General features: G+C 40.6%; 1 protein-coding gene across 8 annotated transcripts in view; it reads right to left on the bottom strand.

Annotated features, from left to right (window-relative positions):
* Positions 1–804: 804 nt before the first annotated feature.
* RAF1 (Raf-1 proto-oncogene, serine/threonine kinase) overlaps positions 805–24,051 on the bottom strand; it is a 79,010-nt gene continuing 55,763 nt past the window's right edge. For 5 of the 8 annotated variants that reach the window (XM_082059745.1, XM_082059747.1, XM_082059744.1 and 2 more), the window contains 14 exons: positions 23,102–23,259; positions 22,025–22,123; positions 20,397–20,550; positions 18,807–18,866; positions 16,975–17,002; positions 16,751–16,878; positions 16,071–16,188; positions 12,650–12,734; positions 10,906–11,082; positions 10,065–10,111; positions 7,707–7,825; positions 6,005–6,136; positions 4,016–4,150; positions 805–1,904 (listed from right to left, as the gene is read on the bottom strand). In XM_082059745.1, the coding sequence (XP_081915871.1) occupies positions 1,764–1,904; positions 4,016–4,150; positions 6,005–6,136; positions 7,707–7,825; positions 10,065–10,111; positions 10,906–11,082; positions 12,650–12,734; positions 16,071–16,188; positions 16,751–16,878; positions 16,975–17,002; positions 18,807–18,866; positions 20,397–20,550; positions 22,025–22,123; positions 23,102–23,259 (1,581 nt within the window). In that variant the 3' untranslated portion in view covers positions 805–1,763. The remainder of the gene's footprint in view (positions 1,905–4,015; positions 4,151–6,004; positions 6,137–7,706; positions 7,826–10,064; positions 10,112–10,905; positions 11,083–12,649; positions 12,735–16,070; positions 16,189–16,750; positions 16,879–16,974; positions 17,003–18,806; positions 18,867–20,396; positions 20,551–22,024; positions 22,124–23,101; positions 23,260–24,051) is intronic. The other 3 variants (XM_082059750.1, XM_082059749.1, XM_082059751.1) reach the window with 3 other exon arrangements.

The following is a 24,051-nucleotide window of genomic DNA, read 5'->3' on the forward strand; positions in this document are numbered from 1 at the left end:
CAACAATAGCCTGAAATAAAAAGAAAATACCCTCATTTTTCAAAGCTATCCAGGGACAACATAAAGAGGAGTTTGAATTTAAGGGCAGTAAGACTTAGAAACTTAAATACTTCACTTAGAAGCTTTCATCTATTTTGACATCAAATGCTGGTCAAAATAAGCCTATTTATCAACAATATTTTAATTTTTTCAAGTGACACATGGTCAGTTTTAAAAAACGAGGCATTAAGAGTTTCTTTTAGGAAATCAGAGCTAAAGCACTTGATTGTTCTTCCTTTCTTCAACTGTTTCTTATTGAAATGAAGGTAAAATGAGAGATAAATGACGTACCCTGACACATACAGACTGAATCCCAGGCTCCCGCTCCAGGAGTGGAACCTTGGCTTCCATCCTTCCCTAAGGATCATATTTAAACAGGACATTGGAGAAACTGATTCTTCGATTAAATCTATTGGTCAGTCACCTGTATTTGTCATCCGTGGAGTTCAGCCAAGACAAAACACTCCTGCCTAAGGAAACAGGTTCACAGAAGATAAAACACCGAGATGGTTCAGTTAAATACCTTGATGGTCCATCAGTAGATGCTGCTGAACAATCAGTACTGTAAAATAAACATATTGTAAAGAATGTGAGGGGGAACCTCTGGGTTATCATATCAAGTGTGTTTTTACTTGAGCTGCTATTATCTATCCCAGTGATGTTTTAAAATCTATTCAGAATGTCATTTTCTGAGTTTTTCAAATCCAGATGTACATGTTAGAAAAATGGATGACTGCATTAAATGATGACATTGAATCTTACACCTAAAATTTAATTTATTTTATTAAAATAAGATAATCAGAGGAACCTTGGCTTACAATAAATGCATTTTTTCAGGAGCAATAAAAACAAAATTAAAACCCAAATCAGCAAGAAAAACTGTATACACTCAGTTTCCTCTGGCTAGTGCATCTCTCGGACGACAGCTTCCGGTGGGGCGAAGACTCCGCTCGTTCTTGCACGAGTATCCGGATCACGTTCACTCGCCTCGGCCCCAGGAGCCCGTGGTTCGCAGCTCCCGCCGCTCTGGGCCGCAAGGAACAAGTCACTAGTACCAAAATAAGCTGCTGAAGTTACTGCGGGTGGCCGTAGCGAGCCTGGCGTAGCTTCCTTCTCCGAGCAGTACAGCTCCAAACACACTCCTTTCTTTTGCAAGAGTTTTTCTTCTATGTGCAAAACTATTGCAAAACTATTTTGTGTTGAATTAGCATTTTAACTTATTTCATTGGCTTGATGAAAGCTCTTAGGCAGGAGCTGATTTCCAGAAAGTTGGGTTTTGTTTGTTTTTCCTCTTCCCTCAGTCGTGTTTGCGGTTCCCCACGTCAGGGCAAACTCTCCCACAACCATCATCTTGCCTCGACCACCTAGGCAAGTAAAAAACACCAATTCATCGCCAGATTCCAATCCAGAAACGCTGCCGAAGAACCATCCATCGCTTCTGTGTATGGGGAAAAATAAGGCTCAAGTGCATCTATTAAAAAAATAGTAATAGATCTCTTGAATTACGGTCTGTTAACTACCCCAGTAAAAGAGACGGTAGAAAAAGGCAAGGTGGAGCTGTGGCCCTGCAGGAGGAGAACTGCAGGAACCCTTAGCAGCTTGTTCAGCATGGGCCGCAGCTGATCTGCGGGCACTGATCCTGGACACGGAGGCATCACACGCACAACTTCTGTCCTGCTGCTCCTTCCCCGTCGCTGGCGAGAACAAGGGAAGGGATCGCCAGCCTAAAACACGGGCAGTCTCGTGGACGTTAACGTGCAGGAGTTGATGTCCTCTGTGTGGGCGGCGCGGTGCAGGGAGGGCTCCGAAGCACTCCGGTTGATTTTGGGTAAAGAATGTTGCAACAGTTCAATGGACGACAGTATCTGAGGGAAACGCACAAAGGGAAAAAGGTGGCTCGTTAGAGCTGCTTGTCTTTTTCAGTCTTAAACCTTCATTTATTCTGACATAGAATCCCAGAATGTCAGGGATGGGAAGGGCCCTGGAAAGCTCATCCAGTGCAATCCCCCCATGGAGCAGGAACACCCAGATGAGGTTACACAGGAAGGTGTCCAGGCGGGTTGGAATGTCTGCACAGAAGGAGACTCCACAACCCCCCTGGGCAGCCTGGGCCAGGCTCTGCCACCCTCACCAGAAAGATGTTTCTTCTCAAATTTAAGTGGAACCTCCTGTGTTCCAGTTTGCACCCATTGCCCCTTGTCCTGTCACTGGTTGTCACCAGAAGAGCCTGGCTCCATCCTCCTGACACTCCCCCTTTCCATCTTGATCCCCAGGAATGAGTCACAGAATCACACAGAATCACAGAATCGACGGGGTTGGAAAAGCCCTCAGAGATCATCAAGGCCAACCCTTGGTCCAACTCCAGTCCATTTATTAGATCATGGCACTAAGTGCCATGTCCAATCTGAGTTTAAAAACCTCCAGGGCCGGTGAGTCCAGCACCTCCCTGGGCAGCCATTCCAATGCCTGACCACTCTCTCTGTAAAGAATTTCTTTCTAATATCCAGCCTAAATTTCCCCTGGCAGAGTTGAAGCCCATGCCCCCTTGTCCTATTGCTGATGCCTGGGAGAAGAGACCAATCCCCACCTGGCTATAACTTGCCTTCAGGTAGTTACAGAGAGTGATGAGGTCACCTCTAAGCCTCCTCTTCTCTAGACTAAGCAACCCCAGCTCCCTCAGCCTCTCCCCATAGGTCTTATGTTCAAGTCCCTTCACCAGTCGTGTTGCTCTTCTCTGGACCCGCTCCAGCACTTCAATGTCTTTCCTGAACTGAGGGACCCAGAACTGAACACACCTCAGTGTCCTCTTGTCCAGCTCCAGAGCCCCAGCTCCCTCAGCCTTTCCTCACACGGGAGATGCTCCACTCCCTCCAGCATCTTGGTGGCTGCGCTGGACTCTCTCCAGCAGTTCCCTGTCCTGCTGGAACTGAGGGGCCACAACTGGACACAAGATTCCAGGTGTGGTCTCCCCAGGGCAGAGCAGAGGGGCAGGAGAACCTCTCTGACCTACTGACCACCCCCTTCTAACCCACCCCAGGTCCCATTGGCTTCCTGGCCACAAGGGCCCAGTGCTGGCTCATGGTCACCCTGCTGTCCCCAGGACCCCCAGGTCCCTTTCCCCTACACTGCTCTCCAACAGCTCGTTCCCCAACTTATACTGGAACCTGGGCTTGTTCCTGCCCAGAATCAAGACTCTTAAAAGCTCTTAAAAGCACTGAAGTACCGTTTGGAGGCTCTGAGAACAGCGCTCCAGAATATGCCAGGCAGTGCCACTGCTATAGGAGTCCGAGTTCCAGGGGATGGGGAGATACTTGTCCTTAGCTCACAATGAATTAACAAACATCTACGCAATTCTCCAACAGAGTAACCCAGCAAGAATTACATCTTCTAACAGTCCGTTTAGAAGCCATTTAGAAAACCTTCTAAACAACAGAAGTTGTACTTGATTCTAACTGCAAGAAGTTATTTTTCCGAAAGCTGCTGATATTTAATTCCAGCTATTTAGTGAATCCAAAAAAGCACCTTCACCATCCTCAAAGTGACAGGAAAAGGTAAAGCATCCTTTGTAAAAACACCAGAACCCGCTACATGAATTTGAATCCCCCGGTGGTTTTGTGTGATTGTTTGTAGTTGTGGGGAAGGTAAGAACAGCCTCTCACTTCCCCCAAACCTACACTCACATAAAATACCAATACAAAGATTTTATTGTGTTGGGGCTTTTTTTGCTTATCTCTAAAAATTGGTCAGCTGTTGAAAGCAAATTGCTCTAGTGTTGGTGTAAAAGTGCTTCAATCTGTGTGTGCATAAATTCTTTCGTGACCTTCACAGAACTACATACAGTCAGAACTCCAAAAGATGAGCATGTGAATAAAGACAAAAAGAGGAAGGCTCCACTTTACATAAACCAACACTTGTACCTGTGTGGAATGTTTGTGTGCTAATGGCTACTTATGAAATACTCTGAAACACCGCTTACTTGTGGAAACAGAGGTCGTTCTTCCCTGACTTTCTTCAAACAATCTGCTACGAGCCGCTTCATGGCCTTGGGGCAGTTCTTGTAGAGCTTGCTGAGGTCTGGGGACGCATACCCTCGGCCCACCATGAAAATGATCTGCAAAAAACCCAAGTTGGAAAAGCTGTTTCACCAGCCGACGGCTTCAGTAGCATTAAGGCGAGTACCAAAGGCACAGGCACCAGCACGGCCCTGGAGATTTGTCCAGATGAGTTCATGGAAACAACGGTGCTGCTTTTGGATTAAACCAGTGACGCTGGCCTGCACGGCTGAGCCCCTTCCTTCAATTGAAGGCTATAGCGACTAACGAGCCGCAACTTGGGCCGTTAGAGCAGCGGCCAATTTGGCAGCACAGCTCAGTCCGTCAGTAGCAATGAGGAGAGGTTAGTCGGTGTTCTTTTGTTATTTTGTTTTCTTTAGGGCAAAGAAAACAGGACCGTAATTACACACCTGAAATCAGACTGCATGCAACTGAACCCCCTTTTTTCACTCTGTCCTGCGTGTGTGTTTCACTTGCAATGTATACCGGGTTTCAAAAGACAGATAAGGATGATTTTTTAATGCATACTTGTGATTTTGAGAACGTATTTTCTAGACGTTTGAGCTCAGATTTTGCATGTACTTAAGCATGAGCTTAATTTATGCACATGAGTAGTCCCACTGAAATTAATACTGCAGACAACTGAGCATATGGGTAAGATAGGGTGGTATTTTTAAGCTAATTAGCTGCAGCTGTACTCCCAAAAAGTGACTATGAAATGGCACATTGAGATCCCACAGTTTAAAAGCCCTTAAAGGTTAAAATAAGTAAATCCATTTTGGAAGCTCATAACAGGATCTGAAAAGTCAGCTTAGGTTCTGTAACCAAGATTTTTGTCATAAAACCTAAAATAAGGAGAAGTTTCTTTACTTTGAGGAGAAACTTCTTTACTCGGAGGGTGACAGCACTGGAGCAGGCTGCCCAGGTCAACAGAACCGCTCACAGCTAATGCAGCAAAGAAAGACATGGGGTTGGTTTTGTTTCCAGACAAACAATAACATATTATTAGTGTCGGTAAATACATTTTCTGGTTTAGTCCAAGTCATCATTTTGGATTTTCATCAGACTTCAGTAACCTTAACAGTTGACTCTATCATGTTGGTAGGACTGTTACCTGGGCAAATGGTGGTTGGCTTGGTTGGGTGACAGGAGTTTGGTTGTTTGAGGGTTTTACTGGGGGCGGGAGGGGCAAAGAGAACTAATGGTGCTACTGGTTCAACTAGTGTTGTCTCAGAAAAAAGAACAGCTCAATATAATGTTGCTAAAATAAGGTCTTGGTGCTGTTCTCCAGGAAATATTCCATCCCTTCCTGGAAAACTTAGTTGAGAGGCAAGTGTCACGTGTTTTGCAACAGTGATGATTATTAAAGCCTGCATATCATTTCAATGTTCTGAACTGAACCACAGGCCAATATCCCAGTTTGTAAAGAAACTTAAAAATAAGAAAAAATCCGCCTTACCAGAGCTGGCCTGTCCTATTTGCAATACAGATTATATAACATAATAGACACTAAAATCTAGTAGTTTGTCCCCATACACTCATACTGTCCATTATAAGATCTTAATTAAAAACAACAACAAAGCCAAAAAAACCACCAAACCACAACTAAGGATCAGCAAAACAGAGATGGAAAAGATGCGAGAGTCTGAAGTTCATGCAAATACATAAGCCAAGATTTTCATGATGTAGCTCTAACAGGCCACTTAAAATGTTTATAAAAGAGATTTTTGTCTTTCCTTTTGACTGTCGCTATTTATTTAAGTAAACACACAATTACACAGACTTACCGCTGAAACAAATCGTGTTGTAAACAACATTTCAATTCTTGTTTTGCAAATATTTTACATTTCTGGAGGACGACACAACGCACTATGCCCAGAAACCAAACGCAGTGTTCAAAGGATCTCTCTTACCTGATCTCGGTTGTTAATGTGGGAGTACGGCAGCTCGCCCGTCATAAGTTCATATAATACTATTCCATAGGAGTAGACATCTGACTGGAAACTAAACGGGTTACTGTCCTGCATCCGAATCACTTCCGGTGCCTGGAAGAGGCAAAAAGAAACAAATTAGAAGCAATTTTAATAGAATTTAAAGACAGAAATGACAAGAGAAGGGGAAAATATTTGGAAAGCAGAGAGTGAGCGCAACTGAAAATTAGTGCACGAAGGACACCTCAAGCCTTCCATGAGCTGCACCTGAGGCTCTGGAAAATTTCAGGCAGTACTACTGGACATCTTATTAAAAAAAAAATAAATACAATTGTAAGTAAACAAAAAAGCAAGATTTTAATTCAACAAACATCTTACCATTAGCAAAATAATTACTCTGATTCACGGTATTTATTGACTTCTGTTGCATCTCATGTACAGCTCAGTCTGAGCCTCTCCCCGTCGGTTCTTAAACAAGTATTGATATTAAAGGGGAAAAATACAAAATTCTAATACAGGCTTAATCTCTTGTAAAACTGACACCAAAACACTTACATGAAATGTGAAAGCCAAATTCAAACCAGCATATATTGAAGATAGGGGAAGAAATGCAAGAACATCCTTGCATCTTTGCAAAAGAAAGCAAAATTATGAAGCTGAAGAACTTCAAAGAAACAACATAAAACAAGATATAAGCCATCAAAATATCTTTCCTGTTGACCAAAATATTTTTTCCCCCTCAGAATTAAGGAGCAAAGTACTAGTTAAAGTACAACAGCAAAAACTAAAGAGATGATATCAGCCTCCAAGGAAACAGAATGAACCTCCGCTTCTCCGTAATGACAACTCGGCAAAGATGGTCTAGAAATTATTACAATGAGAAAAACCGCAAAGAGCAAAAATGCAGGTGTTTTTCTAAGGTGTGTTTCATGTTTCCACACACACACTGTTAGGTAAGCTGGGTTTAAATCCGTCAGGGGAAGCTGTAAAAAGCCTTGGCTTGTAGTTTCGGGTTTGTAACTTTGTTTCAGGTGATTTGTGTATTTTATAGGTCACAAACAAACCTTGGCCAAGCATCCTGATGTTCCTAACCAACACTCTCTGGCTTTTCTCAAAATACAAATACCTCCATACCAGTGAAGGCTGCAAGACTAGTAATAATGATTTCTGAAAAGGAAAACCTGTTTCCAGTAACACTTTGAGGTCATTCAGTGATAAATATCAGAAGATTTAAAATGTACTAATATGCAGCATTCAGCATGTCACTTTTATTTGGTTCCACTCCCCTGAAGTACACACATCAAATGCCACGTGTGCTGCCCTGGAAAATATTGCTGCTCAGTGCCCGTGCTGAATGTAAATCTAATGCACAGCACGAGCAAAAATGGGTCGAGTGAAACTTCAACGAAGTATTTCCTTTGAGCGCCAAATAAGACATTCTTGCATCACTTTAATGATGTGGTAACAGGCACTGCTCCACTTTTTCCATTTACTTTATTGAAGCCCCACACTGAAAAGTTCCTAACTAGATTTTCTTCAGGTGATTTTTTCGTGGGAATATTGTGGAGCTGCCTTGCAAGTTCTGGCAGCAGTGAACCCTCAAGCCACTGTGGGGAATGTCCTCCGGGACAAGGAGGTGGCAAGAAGAGGACGCGGGGCGGCTGTCTGAGGGCTGTTCGCTCACCATCCACAGGATCGAGCCGGTTGGCTGCTCCACCTGCTGAGATCCGCTCCACCGCGACTTCACCGTCGCCAGCCCAAAGTCTCCTATTTTCACTGTGAGGCCTTCATGAAGAAATATATCTAAACGTTCATTAAGGAAATTCTGTAGAAAGCTTGAGTAAACAACTCGGAATTTTCTGACACGATCACAAAAAGACTGGTTAGGTTATCACAAATCCAAGCCAGCTGTCCAAGAATAATGCTGATTTGTTTTTTTAAAGCAGCTATGAGATGTGTGTTAAACAGAAGAAAAGTAATTTTATGGCATCCATATTTACAGAGTTAACATTTAAGACTAAACAAGCTGTGCTGCCATCCAGAGACCTGGACAGGCTGGAGAGCTGGCAAGGGAAAAATTTAATGAAATAGAACAAGGGCAAGTGTAGAGTCTTGAATCTGGGCAGGAACAACCCCAGGTTCCAGTATAAGTTGGGGAATGACCTATTAGAGAGCAGCGTAGGGGAAAGGGACCTGGGGGTCCTGGGGACAGCAGGGTGACCATGAGCCAGCACTGGGCCCTTGTGGCCAGGAAGCCAATGGTACCTGGGGTGGGTTAGAAGGGGGTGGTCAGTAGGTCAGAGAGGTTCTCCTGCCCCTCTGCTCTGCCCTGGGGAGACCACACCTGGAATCTTGTGTCCAGTTGTGGCCCCTCAGTTCCAGCAGGACAGGGAACTGCTGCAGAGAGTCCAGCGCAGCCACCAAGATGCTGAAGGGAGTGGAGCATCTCCCGTGTGAGGAAAGGCTGAGGGAGCTGGGGCTCTGGAGCTGGACAAGGGGAGACTGAGGGGGGACTCATTCCTGGGGATCAATATGGAAAGGGGGAGTGTCAGGAGGATGGAGCCAGGCTCTTCTGGTGACAACCAGTGACAGGACAAGGGGCAATGGGTGCAAACTGGAACACAGGAGGTTCCACTGAAAGAGGAGAAGAAACTTGTTCATGGTGAGGGTGGCAGAGCCTGGCCCAGGCTGCCCAGGGGGGTTGTGGAGTCTCCTTCTGTGCAGACATTCCAACCCGCCTGGACACCTTCCTGTGTAACCTCATCTGGGTGTTCCTGCTCCATGGGGGGATTGCACTGGAGGAGCTTCCCAGGGCCCTTCCCATCCCTGACACTCTGGGATTGTGCGATTCTGTGAAGAACAGATGTTTTATTATTATTGATGCATTTATCTTCAATGTGAGTTAGGATAGAAATCAACCATGTTAATTAACATCCATGACTGCAGGTATGTAAATAACTGGTGTCAAGAGACACATGGGGAAACAGCGTAGAAGTCATCACAACTCAAAAAAAAAAAAAGAAAACTAAGAGAAAACAATTACAAGCAGAAACAAGTATCACAATAAAATCTGTTTCCATGAAGTTCTCTGGCAGATCTCCTGAGATTTAACTAGGATTTAACTATTTCAACTGGAAATACAAATGTCTGTACTAATTGTAATCTATCTACTTAATTGACTTGTGTGTTCAGATTGATAGGTAACACTTTCTTTGTTGGGCTTATTTTAAGATATTTTACAATTTCATTTAAGAATGTTTCAAGTTGAAAAAGATGCTTCAGAAATACAAACATGACAGACTCCCTTCTCATTTCCATGTCAGGTGAAGAGTTCACTTATTCACAGAGCAGTTGTAATTACAAGGAACCACAAACTCCTGACGTCCTATACACTAAAACTCTTCTTTTTCTAGCTTAACTGAAAATGGGAATCCCCTTACATTATGAACTACTGGATTTGGTGTGGGTTTTATGATGACATTTGCAAAACACTCTGTGCACATTTTATGGAAGAAGTTACAATTTGCATTGCTAGCTCAATGGGCAATTCCAAAAACAGGCACTTGCAAAGGCCAAGGACAGCAGTTCAAAACATTTTAACCCCAAATGCATTACTAAATCTCTGCTTTTCCAAGAAATACAGCAGGGTAAAAGGTTGTCCTGTCTCGAGCTGAAAGTAAGATTTTTGGGTTAGTTTCTGCCAGTCATGTGAAGGTGTTTGACATTTATTAAAAATATATAAGAAACAGTAAAATAAAGCCCGTGTGTGCTCACACATCACTCAGCATGCACACGCACCCATCTTCTGTCAAGTAAAGAGTGCAGCTTCTCACCAGGACACTGTTTGGATAACAGAGAATGACAGAAACACATTTTCAGTAAAATAAGACACTTTTGGAGCACAACCGTTGCACATCCTTTTTCATCTTTATCACAATGCACATATGTTCTCTGAAAGTCTTTGCTAAAAAGTAACTTCTTACTCATAGGAACGACTCGTTATTAGTTATATACACTGGAAACTGAAGTTAGGAAAGGATACTATTGGATTTCATGTCTCTGTGGATGATGTTCTTTGCATGTAAATAGCTGTGAAAGCAAAAGAAAATCGCTGTTATGAGGGGTGTTCACAGAAACAGAGCCGTGCAATTTACTGATAGCAGCGCAAAAAATACATCTCAAGAAGAGAAAGAGGAGCGTCAGGGCTGGGGAACTGCACCATGCCCTAGAAAACCAGTGCTGTACTCATACACTTGAAGTTTGTATGCTATCTAAGGTTTACATTTTACAAACTGCTTTATTTTGCAGTCACAATATATGTTCCTTGTTTTCTGGGTGGGTGACTGGAAACATGGGTCTTGATCTGCAAAATGGGTGAGCACTGACAGCACCAGCATCTTCTGCGCTGTGAACATTGTACCATGTTCTGAAAAGCGGTGAGGTGGTTCCTGATCAAGTGGGACACCTGGAGAAAGGTTCCAAAATACAGCAGCTGTAGGAGAGGAACAATCATCCTCCCATCTCCCCAGAGCACCGTGAGTATGACTGAGTGTTTGCCAAACACTACGGTGTCAGAGTAACATAAGGAGGAAAAAAAAGGCAAAAGTAATTCTGTGTTTAGAAGAGGATCTCACCTAGAGCATTACAGTAAGATCTCCAGCTACAAAAGAGCAGAAAACGTTCAGTGACTACTGGTTTAACGTGAACTAAAGCAAGAATCCATGGAAAAAGAAGCACCAAATGAAAGTAAGAATGTATACAACAGTGCTGAATTAAGGCTGCACAAACACACTTGGTGTATTTTTGACCCGTTTTTCACCCAGTAACTCCACGTGAGTTTGGGGAGGAGAAGGAAAACATCCACCATCGCATCTCCTACTCACTCCATGCCCTGTGCCGTCTGCCGAGCGATGTCAATGAGCTGGAACATCTGGAACTTGGTCTCCTGGACGTGCAGGTGTTTATACAAACTGCTTCCTTCGCACCACTGCGTGACGATGGCCAGGTTGTCTTTAGTCATGTAGCCCATGAAAAGCAAAATATTAACATGCCGAGTCTTCCTAATAGAAAGCAGAAGAGAGAGAAATTAGTATCTTAACAAAAAAAGTTTTCGAGTTCTTTTACTCAAGGCTCAAGGAACATATTTGAGCTTTTGAGTCCAAAAACACGTTTCCTGCAAAATTTTTGCTAAGTGGGTGTGATTGTACAGTTTGTCTTTAAAAATAATAATCATATGCCACAGTTGCCAATTTATTATTTGTAAATAAAATCAGCCATTTTTCTGCTTTTTAGTTAAAATACTCCCTTTTAGTTCCAAAGAAGGTATTTAAAATCGACCTTCAAGAAAAAGGTGTCGTGACAATGCAAGCGTTTTGAAATTAGTGGCCAACATTCTCGCTTGCAAGTGGCATTAGATAAAGTTATTGGAATACAGAAATCACCCTGGAAGCTGTGAAAGAGCGACAGCTTTAGATAGAAGCCTGAATCCCAACAGGGAAATAAAGGGTCGTCATGAACTGTGAGGAATTAACAGCTGGGAGGATAGTCATGATGTACTCAAACCGCTTCAGTTACAGGATTAATATTACAGACAGTTAATTGGATGCTACAGAAACAGTATTTGAAAGTAAAAAACATGTAGATCAGAGCATACATTTGAAAAAACAAAGAAAAAAGGAATGATGCTGCAATTGTAAAAGGTACAGTTCAAGTGTTCTGTCCAGTGGTGAAAATTATGGCAGAATTGGTTAATCCTCACCTTTTATTGTATGTCAACCGTGACCTGAACAATTATGGCTGTTAGTATTATTTATCTGAAGAGGTGACTTTCAGAAACAGTGAAGAAGCACGGGGACCTATGTCTGTACGTGCTCTTCCTCTTCCATATAGAAGCACTTCCTTCCATCACTTTGCCTGCCTGTGTGTCCAGGGAGTGTGATGGACTTTCTAGTGGAGCTGTTCTGGAGGAGCTAAAACAGGCACCAATGTCCCTGGACTCTTGCAGGTTGGGGTAAGACATCAGATTTTGTAAACCAAACCGGACCTTACCGGAGATTCAGAATTTGCATACTTTTCAGTAGGTTTCTTCCATGGAAGAAACATACTTTGACTGTTGTCATCAGCAGGTATGTGGTTTCTCAGCTCCTTTAGCTTTATTGGGGACTATTCACAAAGGGAGGGGGCTCTTTCAAATCAGAGAGACAACTTCCCTGGCAGCCAGCATGGAGGCCAGCAAGGACTAAGCACCATTGCAAGACTTTCCACAAAGAGCAAAGCTTGCATCTTTACCCTGACACAAAGAGCATCATGTACAGGAAGAAAACAAAAACACTTCTTCCCTTCTAAAAACTGTGATAGAATCCCTTACAACAGATGTGAACAGACCGGCATGATACAAGACAGTCTACTGCACATACTTCTTGAAAAAAAGATGAGATGAGGGAATGCCCTGAAGTACAACAATATTTACAAGTATCACTATACAGTCTGGTTTTACTCTTTTTCTCCAGAGAGCTGCTTTTTATCTATCAAACATGGGATACTGAGCAAGACAGCTTAAAGGAGGGGGGAGCAGCAAAATGCAGTGCCCTGGAATAACAGAACTTAGCGACAAAACTCCCAACTCACCTTAATACAGCCACTTCATTTCTGAAAGCCTGGAACTGTTCTGGGGTTGGATCGACAACCTTTAGTATCTTCACTGCTACATCCCCTGAAAATACATTTACCATAAAAAGTTACTAAAAATGCAGCTTTTTTTTTCAAAATATCATTAATATACAGTATACTTAGAATTCCTAATTTGTGCACAGTTTGCCTCTACTAATTCATACATGGGTCAAGACTTTTCTGTAGACGTACAAACTTTCATACCATCAAGCAATTAATTTATCTGAACTTCAGTCTAACAAACCTTCTATTTTTTGAACAGACATGGCTGGCTAGAATTACATGTATACATGTAGGATATGAACTATTAAAATCACCACTAGTTGTTGCAAATGAAGGCATTCTAGTGTAGCTGCATTCTCAGCACGTTATTTCAAGCGCACTCACATCAAAGTCTCTCCAAACAGTATCCAATTTCATCATTTTCCTTCTTCTATCCAGCTTCAGCACGCTTATTATATACACCTTTGTATTTTTATATAATTAAGTTTATACACTAAAGTTTATACAGATACATAAAACATACGTATGCATACACAGCCTTTATAATATAAAGCTTATTTAAAAAAAAAAAAACAAAACCTTTCTATATTTAAATACTACTTTTTCAGGAATGGGAGGGATAAATCTGTCCAGGAATAGGAGAAAAATCATGACTGATACAACTGGTTTTAATATTTCAATAACAAATTTGGGGACTATAGAAAGCAGAATATCTTACTGCTCTTTAAGCTGACACATTATAAAATTTGACTTAAAGCTTCATTTGAATTGTTTTTAGTGTCAGCACTTGCTTTAAATTTCAGTATCTGTTAAAGGGCAATACAGAGAGGAATAAATGATGATCCAGTGCTATCTGTTTAGAGACTGTTTCCAGAGAATAAAGCTGTAAAAACCTTTACAGTGTACATCTAGAAAACAGTAGAACAGAACTGATTCTAAAAAGGTACAATAGTGGAACCGTTCTAACAAAAGGAAAAGCACCAACAGCAAGACCCACCGACTTCTCCACGAACGAAGTAAACACCATGTTCATTTGAACTACCGATGGACAGCACTTTAGAATTCAAGAGGGGGATCAATTTGCTCTGAGACTGTCACAGGAAGGAAAAAACAGCTCAGGAAAACTGAAACTTCCACCTCAGTCCACATGCAGTAAAAAGATTTGAGAGATACTATACTCAAACTTATCCCAAGGTTTAAAGGGCTGCCGCCACTTCACATCACTTAAAAAATATCCCTAGAGTGAAAGATGGCTCTGCTGCCACAATCACTAATTATTTTCTTCTTAATACAGCCTCTTTTTCAAGATATATTTGAAAAATACGTTAGCATGTCTCTAGACATGTCAACAAAGTAGGAGAAGGATTTGGATTTGCAAACTGGTACTTGAAAGTTTCGGAGCACCCTGAGTGAACTCCGGGATCTCCCGCTGCAGTCACCAGGTGCTTAGTTTGCCATGTGATTTGAAGTCACAAAGACACACACATATTGAACATATTATTATATGTGTGTATATTCTTTGTTTAACTTCAGTAAATGCAACATGCTTCCTATTTCATCCTCTAGCATCTTCAGAAAGAGAACCATCTCGATTTGTAGCCTGCCTGGTGTTCTAGAACTTAGAGATCTCTCTGCTTGCAGAGCAGAAGAGAAGATAACTAGTAGAAAAAGGGCATTTTCACAGGACCACCAAAAACACAGGCTTTGAAACAGCCAGTTCCCACTGCAAGTCCTGCTGATGTACAACGCCAGACCAACACCTGCAGTATATCGCTATGAGCTACACCAAGACAAGGCGAGGATGCGGCAGGTCAAACAATTTCAGATCATTTTTCAGTTATGATCCTTGCTCCGTGGATGAAAAGATGCTTTTAACCTTACGCTGTTCTTACTGAATCAGGTGCCACACTTTTTTTAGGCTCAATGGCATTTCCTGAGCGGTTTTCTCTACAGAAACAAATACACAACAGCACTTGAGTTTTTTCAGCAGCAACCTGAAGACAAATCGGCTTCTGCCACCCCCCAACCCCCAACCCCCTAGAACTGATTACCAGGGTCAAAGGGAAATGTGTTTATGACAGGTAGTCTTCCAACCCATTTAAACTGCCTTGCTTCTCTTTCCGCCTTTTAAATTTAGAAGCATGCTACAGGACACTATGGATCCACATGGGGTCTGTAACAGAAGTGGTGCAAAGGCGAAAATTAGTACTTAACCATCAGAACAAGCTGGAAAAATACGGAAGTGCTGTTCAACGAGACACACACTCCTCAGAGCAAGACTCCTTTATTTTTACTTTGGAAGACTAAATCAGGGGAGCTTGTTGGGAACCTACTATGGTGCAGAGTCTTCCATGGGTGATCTCCAGAAGTACACTGCAAGCAGCTCTTCGTAGTTGAGCATGGTAGGAAACCCCCTAATTCAACCTGGAATTTCTACGTAAGCTTGCAGCAACCTGCCCACTTCAATTCATTTCCTTCAGCTTCACCAAGACATTTTTATTGCTGCATTTGCACTATTAGAATAGGTTACAACAAAAAAAGTCTGCAGTTTCACTCATTTGTGCATTGTGAGCTCCCAGTTCCTTAAACTCCAAACAGAAAGGACTTGCAAGAAATAGAAATCCTTTAAGACCACACCGCGAATGACGGTGTACTTTAACTTTGAATTTCCTGAAAATCAGGACAACTATAAACTGTTACCACAAATAAGATATTGAATCTGATCAATATCAAGTTGGGTGACAGCGACACAACCATCTTGTGCACACAGCTGAAGGCTCTTCCTAAATATGTAGCTCAATGTATTTCCTGTTTAGCGCAGGAAGAACCAAAGTTCCCAATACACAAAGAATATTTATTAACATAAAATTCAAATATAACGACAAGGAATTCACCTTTATTACCCTTAGGGAAATCTTACTTTTTCTTTTTTCCTTAGAAAAACACAACTGTAAATATAATTTATGAGTTTTCCTTTCTCTGCCACACTGGCTATCAGTATGCTAATTAAACCACAGAGGTATTTAAAAAGAAAGGTAAATGTAATTTAACATCAGGCTGTGAAATTTCCCAGCTGATTCTAATTCCATCCTGCTAATGGAAAGCAAAACCTTTTCAGAAAACAAGCTGGTGTAGAACATGGTAGCAAAGAAAACAACGTTCGCTCCAATATAACGAACACGTAAGATTCAGATTTTGACGCCTCTTCTTTGCCTTAATTCCCCCACTGCTAATATCAGGAAATCAGTATTCCTCACCTAGTGCCTTTGGTGGTAGATAAGGACATGGCACCACTACAAGGATTTTACCTTTTCCTGGCTTGCCGTCCTACAGCATCAACATTTTGAGAAGACACTAACAATGGGCAAGACCTTACCATGCCATTTGCCTTTGTAAACCGTTCCGAAGGAACCCGACCCTATTCTGGTGGAGAGCATAACTTCACTTGCTTCTATTTCCCAGTAATAACTGGAATCTCTCTGTCCACGAGGCCTCTGGAACAAAAATGGATATGGTTTTACCCCAAGTATTTAATCACATATATTATATATACACAAGAATGAAAGAGCTTCCTTCGTACAAATTTAGGGTGCGCTGAAACATTGAGGGTTTTGTCCTGCATTATGGACTTCTGTTTTTCTCCTCAATTTGTCAGAGTTGGTGGGTTTTGTTACCCCCCCCAAAAAAGAGTACATTAGATCTTAAGAGGAACAAGTATTTTATCATCAACTGTTTAAAGACTCACTGACTTTTACAAAATTACAATACTAAAATTCAGGAATTCATTTGCATATTTAGAAGGAATAAACCAAAAAGGTGAGAGCAGAATTCTCATATGTTTAAGTGGTTAACAAGTGTAATGCAAGGCAATAGTGCTACCTTCCCCAGATTAGTCAGAATTATATCGTTACTACGTACACACAGGGCAGGGAAATCCAAGATTACCATCATCTTGTACTGGTTTTTGTGTATAGAAATTTATCCCAACACACCACTGTCCCAGCCTAGTTTAATATCTATAAAAAAAATACATTTAAAAAATATTACCATACTTACGATTTTGTTTTTTTCTTGTGTATTGGATCCAGGGGCTCTCTCTCTTTGGGCTGGGACCGGGGTTTTGGGCTGAGACCAGCCAGTGGGGCTCATATTGTTAGGACTTCCAGACAGAGCAGAGGGTGAAGCTTAAATATAAAAAGAAATAATCATTTAAAAAAATTAACAACTAGAAAATAAACACAAAATAATATTATATATTATTTCATTTTTTAAAACCATACCTGATTCACTATGGCTTCGAATTGCATCCTAAAACAGAGGAGACAGATAAAGTTAATAAATATATGAGAGCATACAAAGGAACAAGCAGGAATAGCATTGACATAGTTCCTGGCAGTTTTGGTCAAGTGTGCTACAATATTGACCAACCCCCTCCAAAAGATGACAGCTTGGTTATTTTCTAGTTACAAGAATCCTATATGCTAAAAACCATGCAATTTGTGAATACTTACAAAACATTACAAATATTCACAACATATTAAATGGCATTACTACCAAAAAAAAAAAAGAGAAAAAAAGAAAAGAAGACATGGAACAAGATGAAACACTAGAAATACTGTCTGCATTCCCACCGCTGGAGTTTTGTACATGCTTGTGTATCAGATGTGAACACAGCTCCTGTATCTCTAGAGTACACGTTCTCAAAAAGATTTTGGCTTACAAGCAGGAAACTTTTTAAAGCCCCTAAAATACCCCAAGTCAATGTACATTTTTTGAAATATCTCTACTGTACTATTTCAACCCCCCCCAAAAAAGGCTACATCTAGTGGCCTAATGCAAACACAGCTAATTTCCCCAGCGTTTTTCCACGGATTAAAGTGTGATGTTCATACACGGTTCACTAGTTGGCACAGTGCGACAACTCTCACCTCATGCCACAGGCACGTTACGACACAATTCTACAGCCATGCACAAGATCAACTAAGCTCTGACAAACAGGACTCCACGGCTTTTCTCACCTGCTATGTATTATCCCAAAGTACATACGGGAAAGGTAAAATATCCAGGTACTGTATAAGTACAAAGCAAGAACATGCACTACAGAAATGTTAAACACCGTCAAAGTTAATAGAAGGCAATTCAAACTTTTGAACTAGTTAGTAGCATCATAAATGTAAGATTTCATAGGAGGACAGAACAGGCCTGCATTCCACCAGTTTTCAAATTAACTCAGATAATCCTTAGTAGAGAGTCATTTATAAAATACATGGGTTTAGCTAGTTAGTTGCATTCTCCCAGGCTTGACTCTATACCCCGTGTTCTTGCAGAGAATCTCTACGGCTGAGTGGATTAAAATCTGCATTCACTGCCCATTAAGAACTCTCGCAAGTTGCTACTTTTGTCTGTTTTGAGGACAATACAAATCTTTAAGAACCTGAATTAATAATGAGTGATGGGTTTGTACATCAGCCTGAGAATGTAACTGCTTTCAAGTAAGCTGGCAAAGGATGACTAAATCATTTAAAATTGTTCTCATACTTATGTATATACAATTCTTATTTAAGAAAAAAGTATTTTTGAACTTCAGTCCTGATGTATTTTCTTTTTTACTTATGAATCCTACAGCAAATGAACCAAAGCCGGTGTTCCTTGGAGTTGTTCTTACAACATAAATAATACCATACACAGTGCTGTAGTCTGTCACCTTTACTTCGATGTGAAATACAAGCAGCACATCATGTTCTTAATCTAAGGGGTTTGTAGAGCTCTATTCAACAAAATAGTTCCAGAGCAAAACAGCCACACAATAGGTGTGTATGAGAGGGTTTTACTTTAAAAACTGTGTGACCAAATGCATCTCTAATCCAAGACTATAGAAATTCATGCCAAATTTAACAGTGGTGTGGATTCACCCAACTAAACTAAAAATGAAGCCCTTCTATCAATTTGCCTCTTCCAGTTAGCATCCTCAATATTTAAGTATAAACATGCTATGAAGGTTTTCATCAAATCAGCTCCAGATTAAACATTTCATGTGAATACTGCCATGGCTTGCAAGTTATAGCAATCCTGTTAATCACGAGAAAACAAAAGGCACCAAGAAAATACCTACTCTTCCCCTCAAACAAAATCGTCTGCACCAGGAACTGGGAGAAGCATTCAGGCTGTTATTCTAGGCCAACACGGTAAGAGATAAAAGAACAGAGGAAGTATAAAAAATATATATTAAATGTTAGGATAAATGAAAGAAAAAGTAACCTAATTTGTTTGCTCTATGATAATTAAGTGCAGTAAAACTTTGAAGAAAGTATTCCTGTTCAAATGCAAAAGTCAGTAGCATCCATCCTTTGCTAAACACTTTATAAAGGTGATCTGCCTCATGTCATATTAGAAGGTCTCTACTACGGGATTTTGTGGTGTGGGGTTTTTTTAAACATTTTTTAAAGCTATTGCCTGTAAGATATGACAGCTACTTTTCTTCAGTCCCTATGATATTATGAAGAGCCAGACTAGAAATCATTTCTGTCTTTACTGCTGTGCATAAAGGTTAAAGAAAGCAACGTCAATGAAAAGGCTCATCACGCTACAAAGTTCAATAATTCATCCTCTCTTTCTTGAGCGCTTCATTATCTTTCATGCCATAAAAGATGGTCAGCCAGGCTTCTGACGCAGTAAAAAAGGCTGTAAGCCTAAGAAACCCAAAGAGAAAGGTGACGTATGTTTCCCCATAAAACCCAGCTGACACAAAGCTTCAAACCATAAAAGCTTCATGGGACTGCTGGGCACTACTCTTCAGTTCCACCAAAGGCCCAGAGAACTTCTTGGGCATTTTCAGAGGCTTCATGTTTCATATAAGCCTATAAACTACCAGCTGAAGATGCAAGTAAACTCGATAGTCAAAGGCTTCTGCTTAGCCTGAAGAGTTTTTAAACCATTACAGAGAAAACAAACAAAATTAACATAAACCAAAAAAAGAAGAAAACACCCAAACCCACCGCACCATAGTGCTCTCTCTAAAGCCCTGCAGTTCCTTCTGCAAGCCTTTGCTTCACACCACTCCTTTATTTTGCTAAGGTTATCACAAAACAAACAAAAAACCCCACTTTAGGCCTGAGTTCAATGAGTTGTCTCTCACTACTGCCAGTCTAAGGTAGGGAAAATAAAAGAAGGTGCTTGAAAGGAAGTAACAGCAGAAATATTCTCAGATACAGACGGCTTTAGTGCACAAGCCCAGAATTGCTGTTAATTCTGTACAGGTGTAACACAAAATCTATTGCCAGTAAGCTTTGAGTAGTCCAAAAACTACCTCCAGATTAACAGTACCTGAAGTCTGACTCCAGCCCCTCCAACAAATCTGGATTTGTAAGTTTAAAAGAACATTTTTAGACATGCCTAATAACTCTTTCTTCAGCAAAAATGAGCTTCTTTTCTTTTCAGATCTGCAAAACTTGATAGTTAAACTCTTCCACATGTTTACAGACACCAAGAACCTATCTAGAGCTTCAGCAAAGTCGACAGGCTGCAAGAACGAGCTATAACTTTCTGTGCAAATGTGTCCCCTATATTCTTCATCGCTCAGCCAGCTGAGGCAAACAGCAAGCAAATGACAGAAAGCAAAGAAGAAAAACCAACCAGCGACTATTAGGTAGCCAGTCCCACTTTTAATTTAACTTTACGCTATTCCCTCCCTTCCCCATGTTACCTCGATTATCCGGTTGTCTACAGGCATCGTAGTGCTGACCATGTGGACATTTGGTGTGGACGTAGATCGCTGTCTTTGGGAAAGGGAGCCCTCAGAGGAAGGGTTTGATGTGTTGAATGTGAAGGCATGAGGTGTGGAATACCTGTGCTGGGAACTGAGAAGGAAGAGAGAGAAAGGGAAAGTTACGGATATTTTTTTCTCCTCTAGCAGTTGAAAAATACTCTGCAATGTAACCTGTTCAAAAGCAATTCACACATAACTCCAAACAGAAAAAGTTGGGACTTATATGCTAACTAGTTGAGTCAGTTGAATCATTACCAGTTTAACTTGGGAAATAAATTTAAAACTTCAAGTATGATATTACCAGTTCACACACTTATTGAGCGTGTTTAATGCAAGTCTGTTTCTGCCATTACAAAATTTACCTCAATCCTCATCAAATCACATTTAATATACTGATAAAATCCTGGCTCTGCTGGATTAATTCAGGTCTGTGAAATGTAAACAAAGCGATCATTTCAAGCCTGTGATGCAGAGCTTAAAAGCTGCTTTCACTGCTAAGCTCTGAATTTGTAAAAGTTTGCAAGACTGTTCAATGGGTGGCACAGAACAGCCAGCAAGGAAGTCATGAAACCCAATACCAGTTAAAAGGAGGCCAACCCTAAACTCCAATTGAACAAAGACTTATAAATCACAGCCAAGGCCACTCAAACCCTATTTATCCCAAATCACACAAGAATCTTAACTGAAATCAGTCCACCTTAACAAAAAACTTGGAAAAACCTGTCAAGTTAATGCGTCATTGTTCAACCACGCTGGAAATAAGAGGGCAAAGAGAACATACGGTCAATTCCTGACGCAGTTCCTACTAAAATCAATCAATTGATAGATACACAGAACCATTTGCAAGTCAGCTATGTGCTCTGTGCCTCACTCCTCAATAGGCCAACAATTTTCAAAGGGATGCAGAAAAACCAAAAGATGGCCTGCCCTCCTCAGCCTCTCGAGTTTCAGGCATGAATGCGGCTCAGAAAACAGGCCTCTTTGAAAGTAAAGCCATTTTTATTCCAGCATTTAAAACTACAGGAGTGTTCTCTTTAGGTCACAGAATTTTCTTTAAGAGGAACATATTTTCAGTTTCCACTGTTCTCTCTTTAAACTCTTACCTGTCATCATAACATTAGAACATTACTTTAGTTTCTGTATGCAAGTCATGCAAAACAAGTCATGAACCCTTACAAGTACACTACCTGATCAGGTGAAACCAAATTAATTCACAAAAATACCAAAGGGAGCCATGAATTTTCTTAAGCAGGTGAATAAAGGTCTCCAGAAAACCTTTAATACCCTCCCTTAAAATCTTAAGACTAAGAATTAAAAATATAAAATCCCAAATAAAACTTTTGCTTGAATCTAAGAACAAGAAAGGACACTATATATTATCTGTGATGAGGTGGTGTTGCCTTCTTGCACATTTATCCCAACCTTCTATACGATTGTTTAATTTTTGACAAGTTGGGGTAGTTTCGTTTTTGTTTGTCGATTTTTTTTCTTTTCTTTTGTTTTGTTTTTGTTTGTTTAAACAACTGTATTTCCCAAAATAGAAATGACAGGAAATACCAGCTTACCTAACAGGTATCCGGGAGACAGACTCCCGCATCCGTCTCATTGTCAAGGGAGGTAGTGCAGGGACACCACTGTCACTGATATTTGAATTTGGGAACAATCTGAAATATCAACAAAAACAATTACAAATTCAACTGCTACACTACCTCCTGTACAATGCTCTTGAAAGCTGAAAATTGAAAGGGCTGTTTCTTTTCAGCATAATTACCTTCATGAATGCATTCCTATCTTTACATAATCATTTTCCTCTGTGTATGATACAACTAAAAACGTCTTCAGACTCCCAAAAAAAATTCTCATGAGTTCTCTCATGAGATACAAATCTCTCAAAAGATACAAATCTTTTTACATCAGACTTCAGATCTTCCTCAAAGAGTATCTGAGCCCAGATTTTTAAAGTTCTATTAAATCCAGGTAAGCACCAAGTGGCACTAGACACTCTACACTCTAACGACTTGTCAGTATAAGAAAATGCATAACTGTATGACCCAGTTTAGTTATAAAAACATACAATCGCTACGTAAGACACGTAAGATCAGTTACAGGTTTTAACACTTCTACATAAAAGGACTACTCCTAACATAATGATTTGCAACTTTTTCTAATCAATATTAGGAAAGCCTTATCCCCTATCAGTTTTCTCACCCTTCCATGCATTTTCAACAGGGTGACAGATTTGTGGTAGTTCTGAACACTCACGCATCCAACAGCTAAAACACAACTAAATCGTGACCTGCCTTCCTTCTAACAAAGTGCTATATGAGAAGAATTACTGTGCCTTCCCACGTTGAAGCAGAGGGCATTATAGCACCTGCCTGGTCATTCACGATCTCTGTTTGCTTGTCCCAGAATATTAAAATATACAGCAAGAACAAAATGCATTTAATGGAAATGGCCTTCACCTGGGAACAGACAATCTTTGCTGGCTGTTTTATGAAATCAACACACACATTCCGTATATTGATCAAAGTTATGACACTTCCCAACAATCCACATTTATCTATACCACAAGAGATTAAAAAAAGATGCTCGTCTGTCACAAAGAATCACTGTTGCTATTGAAAAGGAACAATCCTTACAAGAGTTGCCTGATATTGCTCCAGTCGACACACATGGTTGGAACTTTGGTGCTGCAGTGTTCGTGGAATTTATAACCGCATGTCTGACACCGAAACCCATTTAGCAGGAACTTCTGACAGATGTCACAGAAAGCAAGCTTTAGAAACGTCTTCCGAGCCTAGAAAACACATTAAATTATTAATCCAAGCAACTAGCTTCTCTTCACTAGCTCAGACGAACATCTCCAGAGCCTGACATAAAGAAATACCAGGTTAAAATGTTATCAGTGCCCCCAAAGTGCTGCTGAACTTAAAACCACACTTGGCTATTCCTGCATATATTTCCAGTTTGGCTGGAAACCTGGAAAGCTGACAAACATTTAGGACTTTGTGCACCTGATTATTAGAAAGAAAGAAAGGAAAAATGTTTTGTCAAATTCAAAAGCACTGTTTTGTGTTCAGTAAGGTGACAAGAGTTGGGTGAGCCAAGAATTGGGGGTTTTGTTTGATTTTAGTATCATCAAAACTCAAGAAGGATCAGATTGTAAGAACTACCTCATTATTTTTATTAGTCAAAATGTTTGTTTTGTGTTTGAATAACCAACACCCCTTATGCAAGAAATAAATTCCTTAGTAAACGAAATAGTTCAAGGAATTTCTACTTTATTTAAATGGTATCTAACATTTTTTTACAGCTTCTCAAATACCAAAGAAAAGATTAAAATGAACCAAAGGGTTCCTTCCTCCAGAACACATTGTGGAGGAAGCTCAAAGTCTGAGCTTCTTCCAGATCTGGAGAAAAACACTTGAAACACTTGTTTTCTGCTGACCGAATGTAGAAAATTTTATTTCTGGTTTTCTAAAAATGTAAAGTAGAAGCAAAGCTATTGTCATGGGTTTTTTTATATTAATCCTAACCTTTCTGACGGATATAAATGATAATCCCTTGCTTTTGTTACTTGGTACAATAT

The sequence above is a fragment of the Streptopelia decaocto genome, assembly GCF_964273445.1.
Source record: "Streptopelia decaocto genome assembly, chromosome: 8".
In the NCBI taxonomy this organism is placed as follows: Eukaryota; Metazoa; Chordata; class Aves; order Columbiformes; family Columbidae; genus Streptopelia; species Streptopelia decaocto.